This window comes from Hibiscus syriacus, unplaced genomic scaffold, assembly GCF_006381635.1.
Source record: "Hibiscus syriacus cultivar Baekdansim isolate YM2019G1 unplaced genomic scaffold, ASM638163v2 tig00112159_pilon, whole genome shotgun sequence".
NCBI classification, from domain to species: domain Eukaryota; kingdom Viridiplantae; phylum Streptophyta; class Magnoliopsida; order Malvales; family Malvaceae; genus Hibiscus; species Hibiscus syriacus.
This window is the reverse complement of record NW_024063263.1, coordinates 2,104,152-2,127,577: the sequence shown is the minus strand read 5'-3', so window position 1 is coordinate 2,127,577 and position 23,426 is coordinate 2,104,152. Positions and strand designations below refer to the sequence as shown.

The following is a 23,426-nucleotide window of genomic DNA, read 5'->3' as shown; positions in this document are numbered from 1 at the left end:
TTTTCTTAGTTTACCTTTTTTTTCTTCTCAGGAGGAGGGGGGTTCAATTATACAAAATCTCACATGATAAGTTCATGAATCTCCGTCAAATATAAATTGAAAAGATTTGGAACAGTCAATCCAAATCTTACTTTCCATTCGTGTTTTCTATTAGTAAAATTGTTAGAATTCCTAAGATTAAGGACAGAATACTTACCTTAGTCCTAGGAGTTACCTTGTATAGTAAGATCTAATCTTAGTATCTAATTCTTAGGAAGTTACTGATTTTTAGGGATTGTTTCTCATTTTAGGAACAATCCTCTTTTTAAGTTTGATCAAAAATCAATATAAAAACAAAGATATATGACATGCTATATGAAAGTAAAACAAAGCACCTAGAATGTCAGTCTTGTTATAACAATTTACAAGCATGAACACCCTTTTACACCCATTTGTCCTGGGATGAATACCATAAATTTTCAGAAGGTAGATAAAGAAAGCAGTAGAATAGTTAATGAAAGAAACTATACCATCACAGATGTGTCTAAATGCCAAAGCAGCAGCTGCAGCGGAATCTTCAGAGGTACGCATCCCACTCGTGAGAATATCAATCACTAAAGGCAACTTAGAGAAACCACTTGGTGCAGCATCAAGCCACTTAGAAAATGCTCCAATTATTAAGCAAACTGAATTTGTACATACAAAAATAACTAGTGATTATTGAAGATAAATTCCGATAACTGTAATATCTAAAATTAGTAAAAACGCTACTTTGAAATCTTTATAGTAGTGATCTCCATGGCAGGCCAGATGACAGCAGACATTTGGGCCATGGAAGATACATACTGCCTTTGAAAGGAAGCAGAATTAACACATTATGAAGTGATAAGTTACCCGTTTGGAGTAGCTGCGGCTGATGAGGCAGTTTCGGAAGCAGATCCATAACCTATAAAACCAATCACGAACAATGTGTATTCTATGGATGAACAATGTGTATTCTATGGATTATTAACATAAGATTTCAAAACATACTTGCAAATAAAAACTGACAATAAAATTCAAACAGTTACACGATTAACATAAAAACAAATTATACATACAAGTGTACTTGGTATCTGAGGTGAACTCACTTAATACTGCAGATGCTTATCTGAAAGCATATAAATGGGAAAATAATGTTTTTTTTATAGGAATTGAAGGCCTCGTTAAAAACCCCCTTCTTGATTAAAGGAGCTTGTAGAGAAGCTTCGTAATCAGCGGAAGGAGGAAAAGAGTGCCTTAAGATTTCATTAAACATAAAAATTACATAAGATACATCCAGAGAGCCACCCCCAACATAAACAGAAAACCAAAAACAACCGAAAACAACCCTATACAACGACACTAACTCAGCCAAATCCATCTTAGCTACAACAACAACCTCTAATTTGGCTGACCAGTTAACCAATATAACAACACCAATAAAGACTTAAAGCCTAAACTTGGCCCGAACTACAACACAAAACAATACAACTATTTTTTTTTTTGATAAGAATGGAAGGCCTCGCTAAAAACCCCCTTCTTGATTAAAGGAACTTAGTGATAAGTTCCTTAATCAGCGGAAGGAGGAAAAGAGTGCCTTAAGAACTTTATTGATAATATAATCTTACATAAGATTTAAACAAAACAATACAACTATAATAGAAGCCAAATATATTCATACCTGAGGCATTATGTTTGTTTCAACAACCGACACATAACTTGATATAGCTCGAATGCAAAATAAAGCAGCCTCAGCTGGACGCCATTCACTCTGTTCATTTCCACAGCAAGATACGGCCTAGGTAATACAAAAATGGAGAGATCAATTTAGCAATAGGGACATTATAAAGGATTATATTAGTAACAGAGAAAAAACATAGAGTTCCAAAATCTTCTTGCGGCTACTAAAACTTAAGATGCACAATTAAAGACATAACTAACACCTAATTCTTCCAAATTGTTATAAGTTGAAGAAGTTCCACAACTATGCATACTTCTATAGTTTTTTTTTGATAAAAATGGGAGGTCTCATTAAAAACCCCGTTCATAACCATCAAGCTACTAAAATAGCTCGACGGACATGCATACTTTTATAGTTCAAGATTGTAACTATTAAAGAAAATGGAAATGAAAAGCAGATATCAAAAGTTTGCAAGCAGTCCACTGATCCTGATTTAAAGGCACTCACGGCCATTAGGACTTAATCGAAATCATCAGGCTAGACCACAAGATGGTCATGGAAATTCGGTAAACTTTTGAGATCAGTAACATGTGGCAACAAAGATTATTCAAATCTATTGGGACTAATGGCCACAAATATGCATAACACTATAATTCAAGATTGAAACTATGAAAAGAAAATAATGAAAGTGAAAAGCAGACAAAAAGTTTGTGAGTGTTGGAATTCCTAGAATCAAGGAACAATATCTTTTTCTCTTAATTCTAGGAGTTTGCCTTATGTAAATAGTCAACTAATCTAATTCCCTGATCTTAGGAATTATTTCCTAACTTAGAGTAGTTCTTCCTTATAAATTGTAATTTACGTTTAGAGCAATAAAGTAAGAATTTCATTTCTTCTCACATTTGTTCATGGCATCAGAGCTGTAGGACTCATTCGATCCTATTTTGCTCTTCCTCTAGAAATTGTTCTTGCGTTGTTTTCTTCCTATGGCAGAACAACCAGAAAATCTTTTCGAATCTAAAACCTCAACCCTTGTATCATCCAACACTTCATCCTCTACAGAAAATACCTCCGATGTCCGCCTAACCAAATCTCAACTCGAAGCCCTACACAAGATACTTGAAACACCTACTGCTCATGGATCCTTGGCTATTCAAGGTACTGCTTTTAATATTACTTTGGATTCAACTAATCAATCCGCTTGGATCCTGGATTCAGGTGCCTCCGACCACATGACAGGTAACTCATCCCTGTTCCACAGTTACATCCCCTGTCACAATCAATCTCGTATCCGAATAGTTGATGGTTCATACTCGCCTGTTGCTGGGACTGGGGCAGTTCAACTCACTGAAAAACTCTCTCTTGACAAAGTCTTACATGTCCCAAGTTTATCCTGCAATTTACTGTCAGTTAGTAAACTAATTGAGGATAATGCTGCTCTTGTTGAATTTTCTGCTCGTGGTTGTGTTGAACAGGAACATAAATCGGGGAAGATGATTGGCACTGCTAAGGTTGATGATAGACGCTACATATGGAATAAAGACAATAAGAAAGGAAGTTTGGAGTTATCTGCTTCACATGAGGACACAATTATGCTGTGGCATCAAAGGCTAGGACACCCAAACTTCTTGTACATGAAGTATGTATTTCTACTGTTATTTCGAAATAAAAATCCAAATTCCCTAAAGTGTGAAATCTGCCAACTCTCAAAATATACTCGTGTTCCTTATATATTAAAATCTTACATCCAATCCAAACCTTTCTCCTTAATACACAGTGATCTATGGGGGGCTAGCCGAGTGAAAAATATTACGGGGGCTAGATGGTTTATAACATTTATTGATGACCATACTAGAGTTTGTTGGGTTTATCTCCTCAAAGAAAAGTCCGAAACACCCAAAGTATTCCAAAATTTTCATTCAATGATTAAAACCCAATTCAATTCCACCATACAAACGCTCTGCATCGATAATGGAAGAGAGTACTTCAACTCGATTTTAAGTCCTTACCTTGTAGAACAAGGCATCATACACCAAAGCTCCTGTCCAGACACACCAACAAAATGGAATTTCGGAAAGGAAAAATCGGCACCTATTAAATGTTGCTCGAGCCCTAATGTTTACCACAAATATCCCAAAATACCTATTGGGAGAGGCTGTTCTTAAATTTCAAAGTCCAAAGTCCTTAAATTTCAAACACCTCTAAATACCCTTCAAAAAGCTTTCCCTCTTTTCCATGTTCCTACCTTACCGATTAAATTATTTGGGTGTAAAGCATTTGTCCATAACCATCAACCCAACCTAGCTAAACTTGACTCTCATGCTCATACTTGTGTTTTGTTGGCTACTCCCCTACATAAAAAGGGTACAAATGTTACTCACCTACTTTGCATCGTACATTTGTTTCCCGAGATGTAACCTTCTTTGAAACAGAATCATATTTTTCAGCAACTCATCTTCAGGGAGAGATTCTCAATGAAGATGAGAACCTCAATACCCTCCTTATTACTCCACCACCCGATCCTAATCTACCACAAAATTTTCATACAAATGACATCCTCATAGTCCCCTCACTGCAGCCACCTAATGACATCCTCATAGTCCCCTCACAGCAACCCCCTTCCCAACAGCACAATGATGATCCTAGTCTGCAGAAACAGCAACAACTTGCTCCACAGCTTGCTCCTGAAACTCAGCAACTCTGTGCTCCTGAACTCCGGGTTTATTCAAGGCATCATTACTCTCCTAAAACTGACATAGCAGTGCCAAATTCATCTACAACCGTGGACTGTTCTACAATAGAGGTAACCCCTGATTCTCCATCTATTGATCTCCCAATTGCTATTCGAAAAGGTGTAAGGACCTGCACCCAACACCCTATCTCTCGGTTTATGTCTTATGGAAATCTATCCAAGTCATACAAAAACTTTATGACAAATATTGACCATGTAAAAAATTTCAAGGGATGTGAAGGAAGCTCTTGAATCGCCCAAATGGAAACATGTTGTAATGGAAGAAATGAATGCTCTAAAAAACAATGGAACATGAGAAATCTCGGATCTGTCTGAAGGAAAAAAACCAGTAGGCTGCAAATGGATTTTCACCACCAAATTCAAAACTGATGGAACTATTGACAGGCACAAGGCTCGACTTGTGGCAAAGGGATTCACTCAGACATATGGGCTCGACTATGATGAGACCTTTGCACCTGTTGCCAAACTTAATACTATTCGGGTTCTTCTATCACTTGCTGCAAATCTTGATTGCCCTTTGACTCAGTTGGATGTTAAAAACGCCTTCCTAAATGGTGAATTGGCCGAGGAAGTGTATATGAACTTTCCACTAGGATTCGAAGAAGAAAAAGGTCAGGTATGCAGATTAAAGAAATCACTATATGGGTTGAAACAGTCCCCAAGAGCTTGGTTTAGTCGATTTGCCAAGGCTATGACCAGCAGGGCATATACCCAAGGACAAGCTGACCATACTATGTTCTACAAACATTCAAAGGAAGGTAAATGCTCCATCCTTATAGTCTATGTTGACGATATCATTCTAACAGGAGATGATTCGAATGAAATCAGATGCCTAAAAGAGTTCCTTAGCACTGAATTTGAGCTTAAGGACTTGGGAAATCTAAAATACTTCCTTGAAATGGAAGTAGCAAGGTCTCAAACAGGTATCTCCATCTCTCAACGAAAATATGTTCTACATTTACTGAAGGATACTGGTATGTTAGGTTGCAGACCTGCAGAGACCCCGATGGAATTCAATTTGAAACTTGGAAATAATGAAGATTGAGAGGAAGTAGACAAGGGGAGATATCAAAGAATTGTGGGAAAACTTATCTATCTATCCCACACTCGTCCTGACATTGCTTTCAGTGTCAGTGTTATCAGCCAATATATGCATAACCCAAGAGAGAAACATCTAGAGGCTGTCCATAGGGTGTTGAGATACTTGAAGGGAACCCCGGGTAAGGGCCTATACTTCAAGAAAACAAATAACCGATATGTAGACATCTACACAGATGCTGATTGGGCAGGTTCGGTGAATGATAGAAGGTCTACAAGTGGTTACTGCAGTTACGTGTGGGGTAACCTTGTGACGTGGAGAATTAAAAAACAATCTGTTGTAGCCCGCAGTAGTGCTGAAGCTGAATATCGAGATGTGTCACATGGTATATAGGGAATTTAGATACAACGACTAATGAGGGAATTAAAAATGCCTCACACCAGACCTATGAAACTGTACTGTGACAATCAGGCAGCAGTGAGCATAGCATACAATTCGGTTCACCATGATTGTACCAAACATGTAGAAATAGATCGCCATTTTATCAAAGAAAAGATCGAATCAGGGGAAGTATGCATAACCTATGTACCAACTAAACAACAAATTGCAGACTTGTTTACCAAGAGCCTAAACAAGAACATGTTTGAAGATCTCACTAGCAAGCTGGGTTTGATGAACATCTATACACCAGCTTGAGGGGGAGTGTTGGAATTCCTAGAATCAAGGAACAATATCTTTTTTTCTTAATTCTAGGAATTTGCCTTATGTAAATAGTCAACTAATCTAATTCCCTGATCTTAGGAATTATTTCCTAATGGGGTGGTGCAAGAACTATACCAAAATCGGTGATCTTGCTAGCCAAATGCAAGACAAAAGACTCAATGGTTTCTCGTTAATGAGAGTTGCTGGGAATGTGGTTCTCATGATATTCGAGGACTCTAATACGTTGAGAAGGGTTAAGAATGAACAATCAGAGACTCTGGTAGGGTGGTTTTCTAGAGTTGAAGCTTGGTCGGAGAGTCTAGTGGTAGAATGCCGTCGAGTATGGGTAGTTTGCGAAGGGATTTTTTTTCACGCGTGGAATTGGGGTACTTTCAAGAACATTGCGGCTAGGTGGGGCAAATTAGTATCAATGATGAAAGCTTCAGTTTCCTTCATCTTTTGATCGTGCTAAACTTCAAATCCTCACAGAGACTAAAGTGAGGATTGATAAGTCCTTGAGTTTAAAGGTCGGTTCTAATTCTTTTGAAATCATGGTGCATGAAGTTGAGCCTTCTTTCAAACCAAACTCTTGGATCCCTGAGAAAGTCGATGATTCTCCAGATCTGAATTGTTTTCTCGGGGCAACGTTGGAGAATTCTCTGTCAGGATCGTCAGTGTCATCCCCAGGTTTAAAATTGAAGGTCCCCACTTAGAAAAGGTTTCACTCATAAAGAGTGTCAAAAGCGACGAGAAACCGAGTAACAAATTAGGGTTTCACACAATGGAGGCTGTGGATCATTCAAAATTAAATATCGTGGAGCATCTAGCTAATAAATCAGTTGATCATTCTGATGGTGTTAGCCTCAGGGCCTCGGAAGATGCTCTTATGATGGGTCTCATTACTTCTCATGGTTCATCTATTGACACATTTCAATTAAAAGAAGATACCCCAGTGGTGCCCCCTATCTCTGCGAAATTAAGAACTAATCGTGTGGCGAAGAAATGCAAGACAAAGAAAAGAGTTCTGAATTAAGTGACAAGGAAACATTGATTGAAGGGAAGGAAGTGTGGTTTTGGTTCATTAAAGATAATTTATCGAGCTGATTTTTTTGGTGATTTTGATACATGTTGGTATTTTTGTGGAGTTCCTTTCAGAGGCGGATGTTTTTGGTTTAATGGTTTTAGGTGTTGTTTTTATGTATGTTATGTCATTAAATGTTGGGTTGTTTTCCTATTGATGGAGGTTTATCTTAGGTATAGGGTGATTTACTCTTGATTTTGTGGTCGAGAAGGTGAGAGCTTTAGGTGATTATGTTTTTGTAATGGCATTTATCCTCGTTTGAGGGTATTTCGTGTTTTCATATGTAATGAGGCGTTTTATTCAATGAAATATGAGGTACTCTTTTCTTCCTTCCTATGTTCGTTAACATACTTCTTAGTATGTGGACGAATACAAAGGGAGTTTTAATGAGACCTACAACTTCTATAAAAAAAACAAAATTCAATCTAATAAAATATAGTTTTAACATAAAATTACTTTATACTAAAATAGAATTTTAGAGGGATCAAAAAGTAAAAGGATTAATCTCTAAATTTGAGTAGAATAGAGGATCTAAAATCAAAATTAGACCAAAACTAAATGAAATATATTTTATATAAAAACCAGGCTCTTCCCACTTCCATTTTCAAATTTACATCTCTTATTTGCCATCTCTCTCTCTCTCTCTCTAAATCCCTTCATTTATCCTTTCTGGTTTCTCTTCTCTCCATAATCGAAAATGCGTGAGATCCTTCACATTCAAGGTGGCCAGTGCGGCAATCAAATCGGAGCCAAGTTTTGGGAGGTTGTTTGTGCCGAGCACGACATAGATCCAACCGGTCGTTACCAAGGAGACCAAGTTCTTCAACTTGAGAGAATCAATGTCTACTACAACGATGATGGGCTCTTCCAGCTCCGGTGAGGCCACGATGACAACACCTAAGGTAAGTTTCGGTTTTTGTTTCTTTTTCTCTTTTGTTTTTCCTTTTTGTCTTTCAATTTTCCCCTAAAAACTCACTGTTTTTTTCTGGTTTCCCCGAATGGTTTCCTCTCTCCCTCTTCTTCTCCTCTGATTTTTCTCTCTCTCAAACCCCCAATCCCTTTATTTTCTGATTGCATCTCCTCTTATCCCTGCTGCAGAACTACGATGTACCGAATCGTGATTTTGAAACGATCCGAACGTGTTCGTACCGCGTTTTGGATCGCAGCATACAATACGTAGATCGTGGGCTATTGAGCGATTTATGTAACTATGGTCTAACAATTAGATAATGGCCCGGTGGTTCAGCTATATGAGAAACAATGCCCAGAAAAATTAATCCTAGAAGCAAACCTCATGCTGTCTAATTGGAAGCATGCACAAAGTCTTAACATAAATTGAGAAATAGTAGCAGCTAGAGAACTCATCTTTTAATTAATAAAAAATAGTCACCATAAACTATGTGATGTAATGGGGAATTACAAAAATATCAGAGTTCAGGTGTGCAAAGGGTATAATGAGTGCCATTAGGAGGATGGAACAAGGAATCTGCTCTGCTTCACTTAAACATCCCAACACATAAGTTCCATTAGCCCAAAAATGTTCTAGAAGAACATGTGCTATTGGTTATATTAGGTGAAGGTCAGAAAAATACCTACACAAGTTCATGCAAAACAAGGACGGATAGTGGACCACATAAGAAACTGACAATACAATGTATAAACATCCAAAATTTGGTATCTAAAATTTGATTTGAATACTGTATTTTCTTGAGATCCTCACAGATGTGAACTAAAATTAAACAGAGCCTTATAGACGGCTCATTGCACTATCCAGGTAAAGGAAGAGACCGGAGAGGCAGAGACAGAAGCTAACTAGGCTTTTCACAAGCAAAGGAGAATATCCAACAAAAATAGTAAAATTATTACCATATCTTGTGTGTTTGAATTCCTTGAGATCCTCATATGAAAGATCTTGATAGGATAGGGGATATAGAACTCTGGAGCTAACCTGTTGAGAAAAACCATGGCACTCCAAAGTCTTAGACGATAGGAAAATCTAATGTTAAAAATCAAACATGACATTCATTTTTTCGCAATCAATCAAAGTTCACCCGCCGAATTATTTTTTTAGGTCTGCTTCCCTTTCAGAAAAGATAGATATGCAATAATAAATACCTCATATTAAACAGAGATTTTCATAAAATATTTGTTCACAATTGCAGGACAATTAAGCAAATAGCAAGCATCAACAGCATGCTAGCCTTTCCCCTCAAAATAGCCAACTACATCCATCAGAGAACAATAAGGATGTAATAGATAATATATTCTACAAATTCTTATGATAATGATCGCATGCTAAGTTTTAAAGAATGATATGATATTAGACAGTTAGCATATCAGTTTTTGTCTTACAGAGAAGCAGGGTATGGGCTTCTCCAAACTTACTGATGCTCCATAGATGACATCAATGTGTGAGGGCACTAAGGTGAAGCACAAGTTTTAGGTTTACCATTTACTAGTGTATAAAATAGTGCTTGCTCAAGTGAAGAATTTACTTCAGTAATCATTCCTTTTTGTTTTATGGAAAACCTAGACTTAAAAAGGGAAGGCAATTCCATCTCCAGAGAATAGACACAAGTAAACATATTTATGCTTGTAGAAAATCCATGTATTTATTTCTGTAAAATTGGAATCATAAGCGAAATAAAAACTGATAGATATTAAAGGGAAATTTCACTGAGGCAAGGGCTATTGGGCACCTCTTCCCTGGATAAAGGTATGCCTGGGCATCAATGGAACTGCTAGAATAAAGGTGCCTACCTAAAATGGCAGGAGGTAGCACCCATGGAAAAAAGAAAGGACCTTAGCATCCTTAAGGCACCATCATCCTTGACTACAATAGGGGCAGGACTAGCTGTGACCTTTTACTAAAGACATTACCAAAGCAGAATTCCCAAAATAATGAACTAGCATACCCACCAAGGATACAAGAGACTCATATGATTGATGAAAAACTTGAAGCCTCTGGTTTCTCTCGGCTTCAATGGATGCTTCGTCACCAAATGAAATATTGGAATTCCTGGTATTCAAGAAAAACTCAAATCAATAACTCATCAAACTAGACAAAGTTCCACTTGAACTCACCTTTTTGTCAAGATAACCTGAAGACTGTGCCAAAAATTAAAGGTCATTGAAGCAATATCATATTCTGGATGTGAAGCAACTTCCAGCAAAGCATTCACTATCATCATTGCTTCACCGGATCCTGAAAAAGAAAATCAATCAATTATAAGGAAGAAGATAAACCATAATCAAAATTCTCAATATTGTTCATGGGAACAAGAGCAACTTGCATAAATCAAAAGCAATCAACTGTTAAAAGGTGAAAATTGAAAGTATTCAACAGTTGTAGAAATATAGTAATAGCACTGTTATATACCAGTTGCAATCAGTTCAACATATGAATCACCCATGTCTGCAAATAATCGAGCAATAGCTTTAACATCTTCCTCATCCTGAAAACACAAAGTACAATTTAGGAATTAATTAAAATAGTCACTTTTTTTAAATAAGCAGTGATGGTCCAATCAGAATCCACAAACAAACAAAGGTTTCAAAATTTTGCGAACGAAACAAAAGCAAAATTACAACAAAACATAGTATTATTGTTTCAAACATTACGGGTGAGTTTCTAAACTCCACCAGTGGAGTAAAACATTATGATGCATGCTTTTCTCTATTATATCATTTTCTTCTCAAATATACCCTAATGAGACATTTGTTAATCTCTAACAGCAACAACTGTTTGTTAGATAATTTTCCATCATAAAGGACATGGCAACCCTTGGAAGAATCATAAAAACAGAAGGAATAACATCTAATTTTTTTTAGAAAAAGAATCAAGCCAACAGCACTCTCTTATATAAAGCACTAAGGAGGCCAAAAGTTATAGCACTAAACACATTTTTGTTTCCTACAGGCATATAAGATATATTTATCCCAATTCCCCCCAACATGCAGCTAATTTAAGAAGTGAAACATCTCAAATTCCACCCATATGTTTGTAAAAGAGAATCATTGGTTCATATAACATCCCTGAGAATGACTATGACATAGTCACACCACAGTGTGAGAATGATCAACTTATTTACACCAATACATTGTATTTCTGTCTCCAAGATCAAGACATGGCATGTTTCACAAATAAGAAACAAATTTACACTGTTTATGAATACTTCACCCATAAGCAACCAGCACCTAACTTTTGGGCACAGAACCTTTCCCCTACCTGTCCAAAAAGATAAAAGAAAAAAGAACCCTAAACCACTTAAAAAATAAAAAGGATACATCATTATTAAGAATTTTCTTACTACATCCACATAGATCCATTCTATCATTTGAGATTATTTTTTTTTCGCAGAGAAAAGGTGAAGGGTGGAAGGGGGATACATGAAGTGGAAAGAGCCATACCTTTGAAGAATCTCTAAGCTGTGCCTGCAGATTCATAACCTGAGGCACAATTACTTGAATTAATGGCCCTTGTACAGAAACACCACCAGAGCTTTTTGATGCTGTGTAGTGTATAAATTCAGAAACAACTGCAAGAATAGGGAAATTGATAAATGAAATTAATGCCTAACCACTACCTTCCAATGAGGATAGATCTGACTACCAAAACAATTTAGTAGCAGAGCTTAATAAGAAATTATATTTTCTCAAAAAATGCAATACCATTTACAGATGCCTCTGAAAGTATATCAGAGTTCAAGCTAGAAAGAGCTGTTAGCACCGATGGGTGAGCTGCAAGCACAGATCCAGGGATCCTAAAACCAACAGAAGTTGAAATTAACCTATCAATTACAGGGAAACATACATTCACGTTTAGTTCATCGAAGGTAAGATTATTGGTGTGAATAAAAGATTATTGGAGAATAGAATTATTAAGAATGTTTATTTAGCAAGAATATTAGATTACTGTGTTTGGTTAAAGGAATAAAAGATTATTAGAATGTATATTTGATCAAATTATCCTTATTATATATTTATTTTTTTAACAAGTTAAAAAATATTTATATATATTTTTTTAAAAATTTGAATTCATAAAATTTATATAATTTTTTTTACAAAATTAAAAATATAAAAAAGTTTAATAAAAGGGTAAAATTTTATTTTAATCCCTGAACTTCATATAAAATTTTAATTATAGATTTTTTTGTAAATGTAAAATAGTTAAAGGATAAATTTATAATTTAATTTTCGTAAAATTTTTATTATTTAATGACAGAAGAAGAATATTTTTGGAAAAAAATTAAGGGTATTTTAGTTAAAAACACCGATAATCCAACAATACTTAAAGGAAGGACGTAATGACATTCCCAGTAATACACCCCAAAAAATTCACTATTGATAATAAAACATTACCATGAATGAGATTCTCAGCCAACCAAAAAGAGAATGTGAATTCTATTCCCATGAGAATCTCACATTCCCCAAACCAAACGATATCTTAATAGCACTAGATGCTTACGTTAATGGAAAAGTGATTTTTCACCCAATAATCAATACATAAAAAATTATCTAAAATTATGACTAGAAAAATGATTTTCAACTTAATTTCAAAAGCTCAAATTTTTAACTTTTATGATAGAAAATCATTTTTAGTAAAATTATATTTTTATCTTTAAATTATATATTTTTAATTTACAACACAATGTCTAAAATGCTAAAATAAACATTTAATCTTTTCAAACTAATTTTTAATATTGCATGAACCGAATGGCTCCGTAATAAATAAATTGTTGTTATTCATTAAGAACTCGAGTTCGAACATCAAGAATGTCAGAGGTGTGAAGATTTAATGTCAAAAGGAGGTGAGTTATCTTGAAACATATATTACCTTACACTTATCTCAGATTAATAAAAAAATAAATTTTTAATATTAATCTCAAACAATCTTCATATACACTTTTTTAAAATAACTTTTTTAAATCAATTTTCAAAAGTAATACTACCAAACAATAAAAATTTAAACAAATGCACACAAAGCCATTACTTTTCTCTTGAAACTGTAACCATATCGTTTCACAAACAACATTCGCCTTCGTTCTTCTTTGGCCCAAACCTTTTAACAAAAGACACCATGAAGAAACAAGAAGAGTTCAATTAGATACAGATTCTAATTCCATGGGCTTGGCTGCCGAGCCTCTCTGAAAACCGAAGTACCACCGGATGCTGCAGGAGAAGGAGATGACGCGACAAAATTCGTTCCCGATACAGACACGGTGGGAGGATTCCCAGGATGACCTTGATTTCCAGTTGGAGCGAAACGTGATGGACTGCCCGTGACCATCATGCTAGCTCGAGACGTGTGGGGAACCTAAACATATGAGCAATAACGGAATATCATTAGCATGCCCACCAGCCAAACTTCACAGAAACTCAACCTGGCTTAACAGATAGTGTTCACTAATCGAATTTAAGTTTAGAAAGCAATACGATGGACCTAGAAAGAACATAGTTCGATTTTTCAAACACCTCAATGAAGATCAACCAATCAAACAACATAGTTTCGAAGAATGTTAACTTTAAACAATGTGATCCTTAGGTAGTAATAGATCGTATTTTATTCCTCTTACGTACTGAAACATAACACCTTGCAGTTGATGCTTATCGTTACAAGGTCTCAATTTTACCTACATCGTGCATCTATTTCCTCGAAACACGAAAAGGAAAAAAGTATCACGGTGTGTAGGCTCTAAGCAACAGAAGGAGGCTTATTGTCAACCAAATGCAAGAGAAGAAGCTTGTGGTGGTTCATAAGATAAGCAATTGGCAATTTGCTAAATCGAAACAGGGAGAATAGTATCCAAAGTAAGTTTAGGCACAGATCCGAAATGCACATTATCCTACAGTTAAGTGGGATCAAATTACACATTCCCATAGCCTTTAGCTTCCTATAGTTTGAACCACCCACTTTGACATTACAACACAATGATGTTCAGAGATAAAATCTATGGATGTTCACGTATCAATGTGTTATTAGACATAAAGAAAAGGAAGAACAAACATAGTATATTACCACATTATGTTGAATGTAGGTAGGTCTTCTAAGAGGAGATTCTGAAGACGGTGATGTGCTGCTCATCCGAAACACATGACGGGAATGAACGATAGGGTTCGAAACATCATCAGCTTCAACTCCTTCATTTTCTCCAGTGACATTAGCATCCGATCCCATCCGGGGGGTGACAATCCTCGTCATCGACCCAGAGTCGGTTGCAGTTTCCACTTGAAGTGGAACAGCCGGACAATTAGCTGTACCTTGTGTGCTATTTCTTCTCTTTAACTCTTCCTCCGCATTCAATATCTATCGAATACTACCAATTAATTTCAGGAATGCAATTCTCAAAAGACATGTCTTCGATTCGAAAAAAAAAGGCATTAGAATTGAGGATTACCTGCTTTAGTACTTGCACTAAACCATGCTTCTTCGTATTCAGAACTTGTAATTTCTCCTCAACAACCCTCTTCCTTTCTTCTTTTTCCTTTAAATCGTTTAATTTCTCACTTGCCTGGCAATTCACAACAAATCAAGAACATTTCAACAAGCAAGAACAAAAGATATTACAACTTTCAAGCAAACTAATATTCAAGCTCAAAATTTATGCTTCAGAATTCAAAAATAAAAAATTTCAAGCAAACAATATACTTCTAGGTTCGTTTTAGTCTCAGGTGGTTTCTCTTTCTCAACCACTTGCAAACTAGCATCTTTCTCGGTCTTCTCATCCACCGGCTTCGTCAAACAGCCTCCACCTTCGGATCCTCCAACTACCTCAACCTTAACCTCCGTTAGAGGCAGTCCAGTTTTCAAACCCTCGGATGGCTCGGACTCGACTTTGGCTTTCAATTTGGGGTCAAGGGGAGCGGAAGTGGGCACGGGGGGCTGAATTGGATTCTTTGAATCGGGGTTAGGGTTAGGGTTAGAGGAAGGAGAGGAATAACGGAGACGAGATAGAGCTTTGTTGCGGCGGTGCAAAAGGGATTTGAAGTCTTCGAGGGAAATTTTGGGAGTCGGCATTAGCCACCGCCGTGGTACGTCCGGTGCTCGGTGGAGGTTCCCTCTGTACAAAGAAATCGCCACCATCTTTTTTTTCTTAAGGTTTCTCCTCTGTTTTCTCTGGTCCTGGGTTATCTCTGTGGCGAAAGCAAAAAATTACTATCATTCTAAATTATTACTCAAACTTTTAAATGTTTCAATTTCATCCTTAAACTATAATCTTCATTCTAAATAGGTCCCTATACTCTTTGAATATAAAAATAATAAAGCTTAGCCTAGCAAATTTACTAATAGGTGATGTGATTAGCATACACCTACAGTTTGGAATAAAATGAAAATGCTCAAAAGTCTGAAAAATTTATAATTTGAGAATAAAATTGAAATATCCAAAAGTTTGAGAATTAATTTAAAATAAAAATCATAAATTAAAAAAAATTGAAATGTTCAAAAGTTTAGAAAATAATTTAAAATGAAATTCATAATTTAAAAACGTATGAGATAATTAAAATATCTAAAAATTTGGGAATTAATTAAAACGAAATTCATAATTTTATAATTATTCAATAAATTTAGTAATTCTTTTAATAAAATTTGAAATTTAATAATCTTTTATCCTATAAAAAAAGAGAAAATAACCTCAGTGACCAAAAATCCCATATAATATACGATTTTAACCAACTTTTTTCGGATTTGCCAAAATGACCAACAAAATCGCAATGCGATCGCTAATTCGCAACGCGATCTCCATTATCGCAAATTCGCGTTGCATTTTCGCAATGCGATAGTTGAAAATCGCGTTGCGATGGTCTACAGTATCGTTGCGATTTTCCCAATTCGCAATGCGAATAAGTAAATCGCAACGCGAATTGGGAAATTCGCAATGCGAATAAGTAAATCGCAACGCGAATTGGGAAAATCGCAATGCGATACTGACTATCGCAATGCGATAATAAAAAAATCGCAACGAGATACTTACTTTCGCAACGCGATACTGACTTTCGCAACGCGATAATACATAATCGCAATGCGATTTTCAAAGCGCCATTAGTATCCTGGCCAAGTATTTTATTTTTAAATTCCAAACATGAATATAAATATATTGGAACACTGAACTGTCCACAGTATATCCCGTAATCGCAACTCATAACCTAAAACCTAAAATCACAACTCAGTCCCATCTCCATCTCTCACTCTCTCACCCATCTCCGACGAAATCCGTCCCCATCTCCGGCGAAATCCGTCTATCTAAATCTCTCAGAGCCACCCTCACAATCAGAAATGGAAAATCAACCAAATCAACCAACGAGGGTTAGTTTTTTTAATTATTTTCTTTTTGAAATTTTTGCATTATTATTAGGTTTTTCATATTGAAATTGATGATAGGTTTACTGGTAATTTCAATAATAGATTAACCATTTCACTTAGATTGCTTATTAAATCAACCAAGAATCGCAACGCGAAATGCAAATCGCAACGCGATTTTAGTTTCGCGTTGCGATTCTCTCGTTGCGATAGTCATTTTCGTGTTGCGATTTTCATTTTCAGAAACTATTCTTCTTCTGCAAATTGAAACTTGAATGAATTGCATTACTTCAACCAAAAAACAAAGACAAATACAAAATTCACAGTGTTGCATATTTAAGTTTGAAGAATAAACTACTACTATTTATGTTTATTATTGTTTTTGGTATATCTTCACAGTGTAGTTTTTGGTATATCTAATTTAGTATGTTTATTGTTTTTGTAGAACTTTTATTCGGCTCAATTGACCTTGAGAAATAAAGTCAGCCTGGCCAAAACAATTGCGTCGAAGCTTTCACCTGCACAAAGAAAAATGTTTGAGGATACATGCTTCGGGCCATGGCTGAAAGTACAACATCCCGGTGGAGATGCGATGTTGACACACCTGTTTCTTCAAACCATGACTAGAGATCTACCAGAGACTATACAACGTCGTGATGAAGAGATATGGTTTGATTTTCCACCGGCGTATACGTGTTTTGGGCGGGAGGAGTTTTGCTTAATCACCGGTCTACGCTTCGGACACGATGATGTAGGTCGGTACACTAGACACATTACCCGCCCATCATGGCTATCCCGGGTTTTCCCTGAGCTGGAGAGGCCGAGTCTACACGTAGAAGACCTGACAAGATTTTTGAATAATAAAGATGGTTTTACTCGGATGGATGACGTCGACGTTGTCCGAGTATGCCTTCTAATTCTTTTGCATGCCGGCTTTTTAGGCAGAGAGGCCAGACAACCTATTCCAAATGATCTAATCAAATTGGTAGAAGACCTAAATGCGTGGAACCTGTTTCCGTGGGGCTCGTATTTATGGAAAGCTACATGGAATAAGTTATCGTCTGCCTTGGATGATCGAAAAAGTTTGCATGGCGATGGTTCCAAATACACTTTGACAGGCTTTATTTGGGCCTTTAAGGTAAGAATTTTTATATAATGTTTCCAAAATTATAAGTAATTATTTAACAATTACTAATGTTTGTTATTATATGTTTGTAGATTTGGATATTTGAGGCCTTTCCCGCCATGAAGACATATGCAATAAAAACTTCAAATAATATTCCCAGGGCTATTTCCTGGAAGAGGAAACGAACCTTGCAATGGGAAGATTTACTACGGTATACGACAATAAATAATGTAAGTTAACATAAATACTACCATATGTTTATAAACAAGTTATTACTAGTACACATTTAACTTTGTTTAAGCTTTTATATTGTTAGGAGGCCAACACTCCTCTACAGAGGCTGACACCCACGGAAGCTGAGCTTGCCACTGATTGGTGGCAAGCTAGTAAGCGTTTTTTTGATGAAACGGTTGATGAGCAGCCTCCACTTCGGGAGCCATCACCTCGCCCAGAGCTATCACCTCACCTAGAGCCATCATCTGATCGACCCGGCTATACACCTCCACAACGACAGCCATCACCTATTCTTTCACATCATCGAGCCTCTTCTCCACCATCACCGCAAGATAGGTGACCGGCAAAGATGTCACGACGTTTATCTCCCTGTTCTCCACCTCCACCTCAACGGGATGAGTTAGGGGAGTTACGTGATGAGGTCAATACCTTGCGTGAGGAGGTCGGTACTTTACGCAAAGACGATGGTGCATGGCGTGTTGAGGTGTCTACATTACGCGGTGAGGTAGCCGCTCTACGTGAGATGGTAGCATCGTTGCAGAATGAGGTTCATACTCTACGCAACGAGGTAAGTTTAAGATTTTTCATACTCGTAATTCATTCGGTTGATGCCAATCTGTTTTTGTTAGTATTTGTTTTTGGTTTTGTTTTTGTCTTTTGGTTGAAGTAATGCAATCCATTCAAGTTTCAATTTGCAGAAGAAGAATAGTTTACTTTCGCAACACGAAAATGACTATCGCAACGCGGAAATGGCTATCGCAATGCGAAATGAAAATCGCAACGACAAAATCGCAACGCGAAATGAAATCGCAACGACAAAATCGCAACGCGAAATGAAAATCGCAATGCGTTATGAAAGTGTCCATTGTTAATTGGTAAGTCAAATGCAAGTTTTGTTAACATATATACTCATTTTGGTTTGAAAATGTTTGGTTAAGTACCTAGAATTCAATAATTTGCTGTTTGTAGGTTTTAGATGTGTAGGAAGTCTTGTTTGAGCAAATGTTTGGTTTCTGCAGGTTAATCCTTAAGTGAGCTGCGTGAAATGGATGTACGGGGGTCACAAAGTTGTTGATTCATTGATTCAATAATTGATGAAGAAATAAGAATTATTATTATTTTTTGATTGTTTAATTGATTTGTAAAAGATGATTTGTAAATGTTGATTTGTTTAATTGATGTGTACATAATTTGTGTTGAAATGTAATAGTTGATTTGTTGATTTTCAATCTGCTTTATGTTGAAGGCAAAACAGACTATCGCAACGTGAAATGGTTATCGCAACGAGAAAATCGCAATGCGATTTTCATTTCGCATTGCGATTTTCTCGTTGCGATAACCATTTTCGCGTTGCGATAGTCAAATGAATTAAGTGATGACAACTGAACAGATCATAGCAATGTTCAAACTCAAGTTACTAATACATGCCTAACTGAAAATGTTAAAAGTGCACACATAAAATACACATAATGCAAGTTTTGTTAACATATATACTCCTTTTGTTTTGAAAATGTTTGGTTAAGTACCTAGAATTCAATAATAATTGTTAAAAGTTTATGCATGTTAATCCTCGTTGCCTTTTTCATTTCGCATTGCGATTCTATCGTTGCGATTTGCAGTTCGCATTGCGATGGTCAAATGATTGCCTTTCGCAACGCGATTCTGACTTTCGCAACGAGATAATACAGAATCGCAATGCGAGTTTCAAAGTTCGCAACAGGTTTTAGTTTCGCAAGCCAAATTTTTTTTGTATGTATATACGCAGCAGCAACAACTCATAACCTAAATCCCTAAATCGCAACTCATTCCATCTCCATCTATCACTCTCTCCGGCGACATCCGTTCCAATATCCACGACATCCTTCCCCATCCGGCAACAGGTCTTAGTTTCGCATCTCGTTTGTTTAGTTACAACCATGAAATCATCTAATGTTGATCATGTTTGGATATATTTGTGTTTTGGAGGGTCATGGGAGAATGTTCATGGTGTTTTACAATATATGCCTTTACCCATGAATCTTCAACTAAAACTGTCATTAAAGAAGTTAACTTATGAAACCCTAATGTTACGTGTTTCAAAAAATTGAATTTAGAGCCCCTAAGTGGATTTAGGCTATCTTATCAGAGAAATGGTAAAGTTTATTTGTTAACCGACAATGAAGATGTTGAACGATTCATTGCTTACATTAATGTTTCAAGTGATGATGTTACATTGTATGTTGTTGAACCTAGAAGTAGTATTGTTGGGTCAGTAGCGGGTAGTAATCAACTAAGTGGGTCTCAAAACCCACAGCCTTTCTCTAATCCAAATCCAAATCAACTTTCAGCACCAAATTCCGGTTTTCGTATTGACCAATTAGACGATGATGAGCCAAGAGAAAAAATTGTGAGTACTAGTCAGTATTCGAAATTTGATCTTGGTCAATACCCGGACTTTGATATTGGTCAATACACGAATTTTGATGATGTTTCAGAAGAAGAAACAGACCCTGCGTGTAATGATTTTGATATTGGTCAATACCCGAATTTTGATGATGAAACACCCGTTGTCGAGGAAGATGTCGTTGATGATAATGAGGAGGAAGTTACGACTGTGAATGAACATGTTGAACATCCATTCTGTAATTCATATAATCCTGAAGAAGAAAAAGAAGAAGAAAAAGTCCCCGAAGAAAAGAAAATGCCACGGGAGTATAACTGGAATATGCCAGAATTACTTCAGTTACCGGAAGAAGAGTTGGCAAAGAAAGCAGTTGATTGTTACACAAAAGTTATTCGTATCAAGAAAGATGATTGTTTTGATACAAAGGAAGACTTGAAGATAGCTGTAACATCCTCAATACCGGGTTAGTGATCAAATTGTAAAGTTTCATAATTTGATGACTAAAATAGAAGAATGAAATAGCTCTATGATTATTAGATGCATATGATGAAGGTTATTTTGTAATTGTTAAAGGAAATAAAGGGTAAAATGGTCATTTGATCATTTAAGGAATTATATACACGTGGGAAGAGAGCTATCTGGAAGCTTTCTTCTTCTTGCTTTCTCTTCTTCACGTGGGGCTAGCTTCAAAAGGTAAGTTCTTTGTTTGTAAATGAATTGTTGATTTTAAGGTTGGATTTTGATTATTAGATGATAACTAAGCTTAAGGAAAGCTTAAATCATCTTAAAACAATGATGGAGGGGTTAAGAGAGATTAAAGATTTGGAGTTTTTATATGAAACTTTGGAAAAGAATTGATAAGTAGAATTTGAAGTTAAATTTGACTTGTCAATGGTTAAATTAAGAAGTAGGAAGTGTTAGAATTGGAATTAGAACACATTGAAAATTTGGTATGATTTTTGAATCTTATATGGAAGATAGAATTTTGAATTTAAAGAAGTGATTATGGAGTAGAAATGAGTTTAAGTATGTGTATGAAAGTTAGGAATATTAAAGGGAATGAAGTTTGATGTGTTGAGCTGAAAATGAAGGATTTTCGAGCTCAAAATATGATTTCTGGGCAAGGGGAATCGGTACCCATTCAAGGGGAACCGATACCCCTTCAAACGAACAAGAATTTCCAGTATGTCTTGAGGGAATCGATACCCCCATGGTAGGGAACCGATTCCCCCTAAAGAAAAATGTTAATATTGGTTTAATAAGTTCGTTTAAGTTGCTAGTATTCAATTACAAGGTGTAGGTATCTAATGATTACCTCGAAATGTACATTTATGTAGATTCTACGCATAAAGAATTCCGGAACGTTTGGCAAGTAAGATCGATCAAGGGGAAAGATAAGAGATTGGAATTGACTAGTGAGGCCAGGTGAGTGCATATTAATTAGTTTATGGTGCTAAATGGAAACAGGACTTGCAACAAGTCTATTTCCTCTGTTAAAATGCATGAATATATGATTATATGTATATGAATGACATGAATTGTATGTATGCATGATTATATGTGTTAACATGCTTTTGAATGTAATGTTACGAGAAGTATGTGCTATGTAATGTATATATATGAACATATGTGAAACTGAACTATGTGACAGCATGAGAAAGATATGAGCCATACGACATGATATATGTGAACATGAGAAAACAAAGTATAAGATATGAACTATGTGATCCTATGAGAATATGAAAAGAAGCTATGTGATTACATGTAACATATGATATTAGATATATGTTTACACGTACATGTGATACGTGACTGAAAAGAAAAGCTATGTGGTTATAAGAGAAAGAATATGAATAAGTAATGTGAACTGTTATAAATGATAATGCCCATGTTATGTGATATGAGAGCTAGGGGTATAGTTGGCATGCCAAGGGTCGAGGGTTTACCTATGTTCTTCGGGACATATGGACTGTTTACCTATGTTCTTCGGGACATATGGACTGTTTACCTATGTTCTTCGGAACATACGGACTGTTTACCTATGTCCTTCGGGACATATGGACTGATTACCTAGGTTCTTCGGAATCTATGGACTGGTCCTTCGGGACATTGATCGAGCTGTGGTGACAGCATATGTGTGCACAACCTCAATGTACTCACATACCTTAAGTTCTCACTAGTGTACATGGGCTAATAAAGTGATTAAACAAGCATACTGAATGTGATATGTATACGATGGGGTTATAAGTGGTTTGAAATGTGTTACGTGAACCATATGATGTGTGTGTGTATAGTGTTTGATTGAAAAGGTTAACAATAAAAGTATGTGATTACATGATAAACTGTTAATGATGAATTATGTCTGTATGTATTTACTGTAATTAATCTGATATGATTTTATATGATACGAAGAATGCATGGAATTGCTATAACATGATAGAAAAGAACATGCATGTATCGATATATGTTTTAAAGTGCATTATAAGTCGTTATGCCTCACTAAGTCTTCGACTTAGCGTGATTGTTTCACGCGTAGGTTTCGAGAAGAGTAAAGAGTTATGCGGAGCAAGACAGGTCAGTTTTCCTTACCAAATGTCAGATCAGAAAATGTATGTACTGTTTACAGAGTGTAGTTGGCATGTAGTCTAAAGATATAAATGGTATGAACTCTGATATCTGTTGTAAACGCTTTGAAATAAATTAAATGTTATCAAAGTTTTAAATTACCCACTATTTTATACGAATGAATGTTTAAAAAGTCAATGTGACACTTCGGACTCGTATCCGGGTCGGATACGGGTTGGGGGTGTTACAATAGCTTTGTATACGAAATGTGTGGAAGATGGCTATCAACTAAAAGTTAACAAATCAAGCAAAGATCGTTTCGAAACAAGGTGTACGATTGACAAAAACTGTACGTGGCGTATGATTGCAAAGAGGATAAAGATTGCGCAATGTTCAAGTTAGGACCTTTATTGATAAACATACATGTTCAAGAACCCAAGTTTTTCCTCACCATAGACATGCAAACAAAAAAGTGTTGGGTGGTTTTCTGGCTGAGTTAATGTTTTTGAATGGCAGGGTATATCGGGGACATGAAATTATGACTGACATGAATGCTCGGTTCAAG

General features: G+C 36.1%; 2 protein-coding genes across 3 annotated transcripts; both read right to left on the bottom strand.

Moving 5' to 3' along the window:
* Positions 1 to 873: 873 nt before the first annotated feature.
* Positions 874 to 13,270, bottom strand: LOC120175205 (transportin MOS14-like). Its single transcript, XM_039181881.1, has 9 exons — positions 13,248 to 13,270; positions 11,927 to 12,045; positions 11,666 to 11,793; positions 10,635 to 10,710; positions 10,340 to 10,460; positions 10,175 to 10,274; positions 9,122 to 9,203; positions 1,682 to 1,798; positions 874 to 925 (listed from the first exon to the last, which is right to left on the bottom strand). The coding sequence occupies exons 1-8, from the start codon at positions 13,268 to 13,270 to the stop codon at positions 1,776 to 1,778; spliced, it is 672 nt and encodes a 223-aa protein (XP_039037812.1). The 3' UTR covers positions 874 to 925; positions 1,682 to 1,775.
* Positions 13,271 to 13,278: 8 nt separating this feature from the next.
* LOC120175084 lies at positions 13,279 to 15,371 on the bottom strand. Of its 2 annotated transcripts, none has more exons than XM_039181787.1 (4): positions 14,904 to 15,371; positions 14,653 to 14,766; positions 14,274 to 14,561; positions 13,279 to 13,571 (listed from the first exon to the last, which is right to left on the bottom strand). In XM_039181787.1, exons 1-4 carry the CDS (start codon positions 15,336 to 15,338, stop codon positions 13,371 to 13,373), a joined length of 1,038 nt encoding a protein of 345 aa, XP_039037718.1. In that variant the 5' UTR covers positions 15,339 to 15,371; the 3' UTR covers positions 13,279 to 13,370. The 2 variants fall into 2 exon arrangements, with proteins under 2 accessions (XP_039037718.1, XP_039037719.1); XM_039181788.1 differs by lacking the exon at positions 13,279 to 13,571 and adding an exon at positions 14,072 to 14,205.
* Positions 15,372 to 23,426: the final 8,055 nt, after the last annotated feature.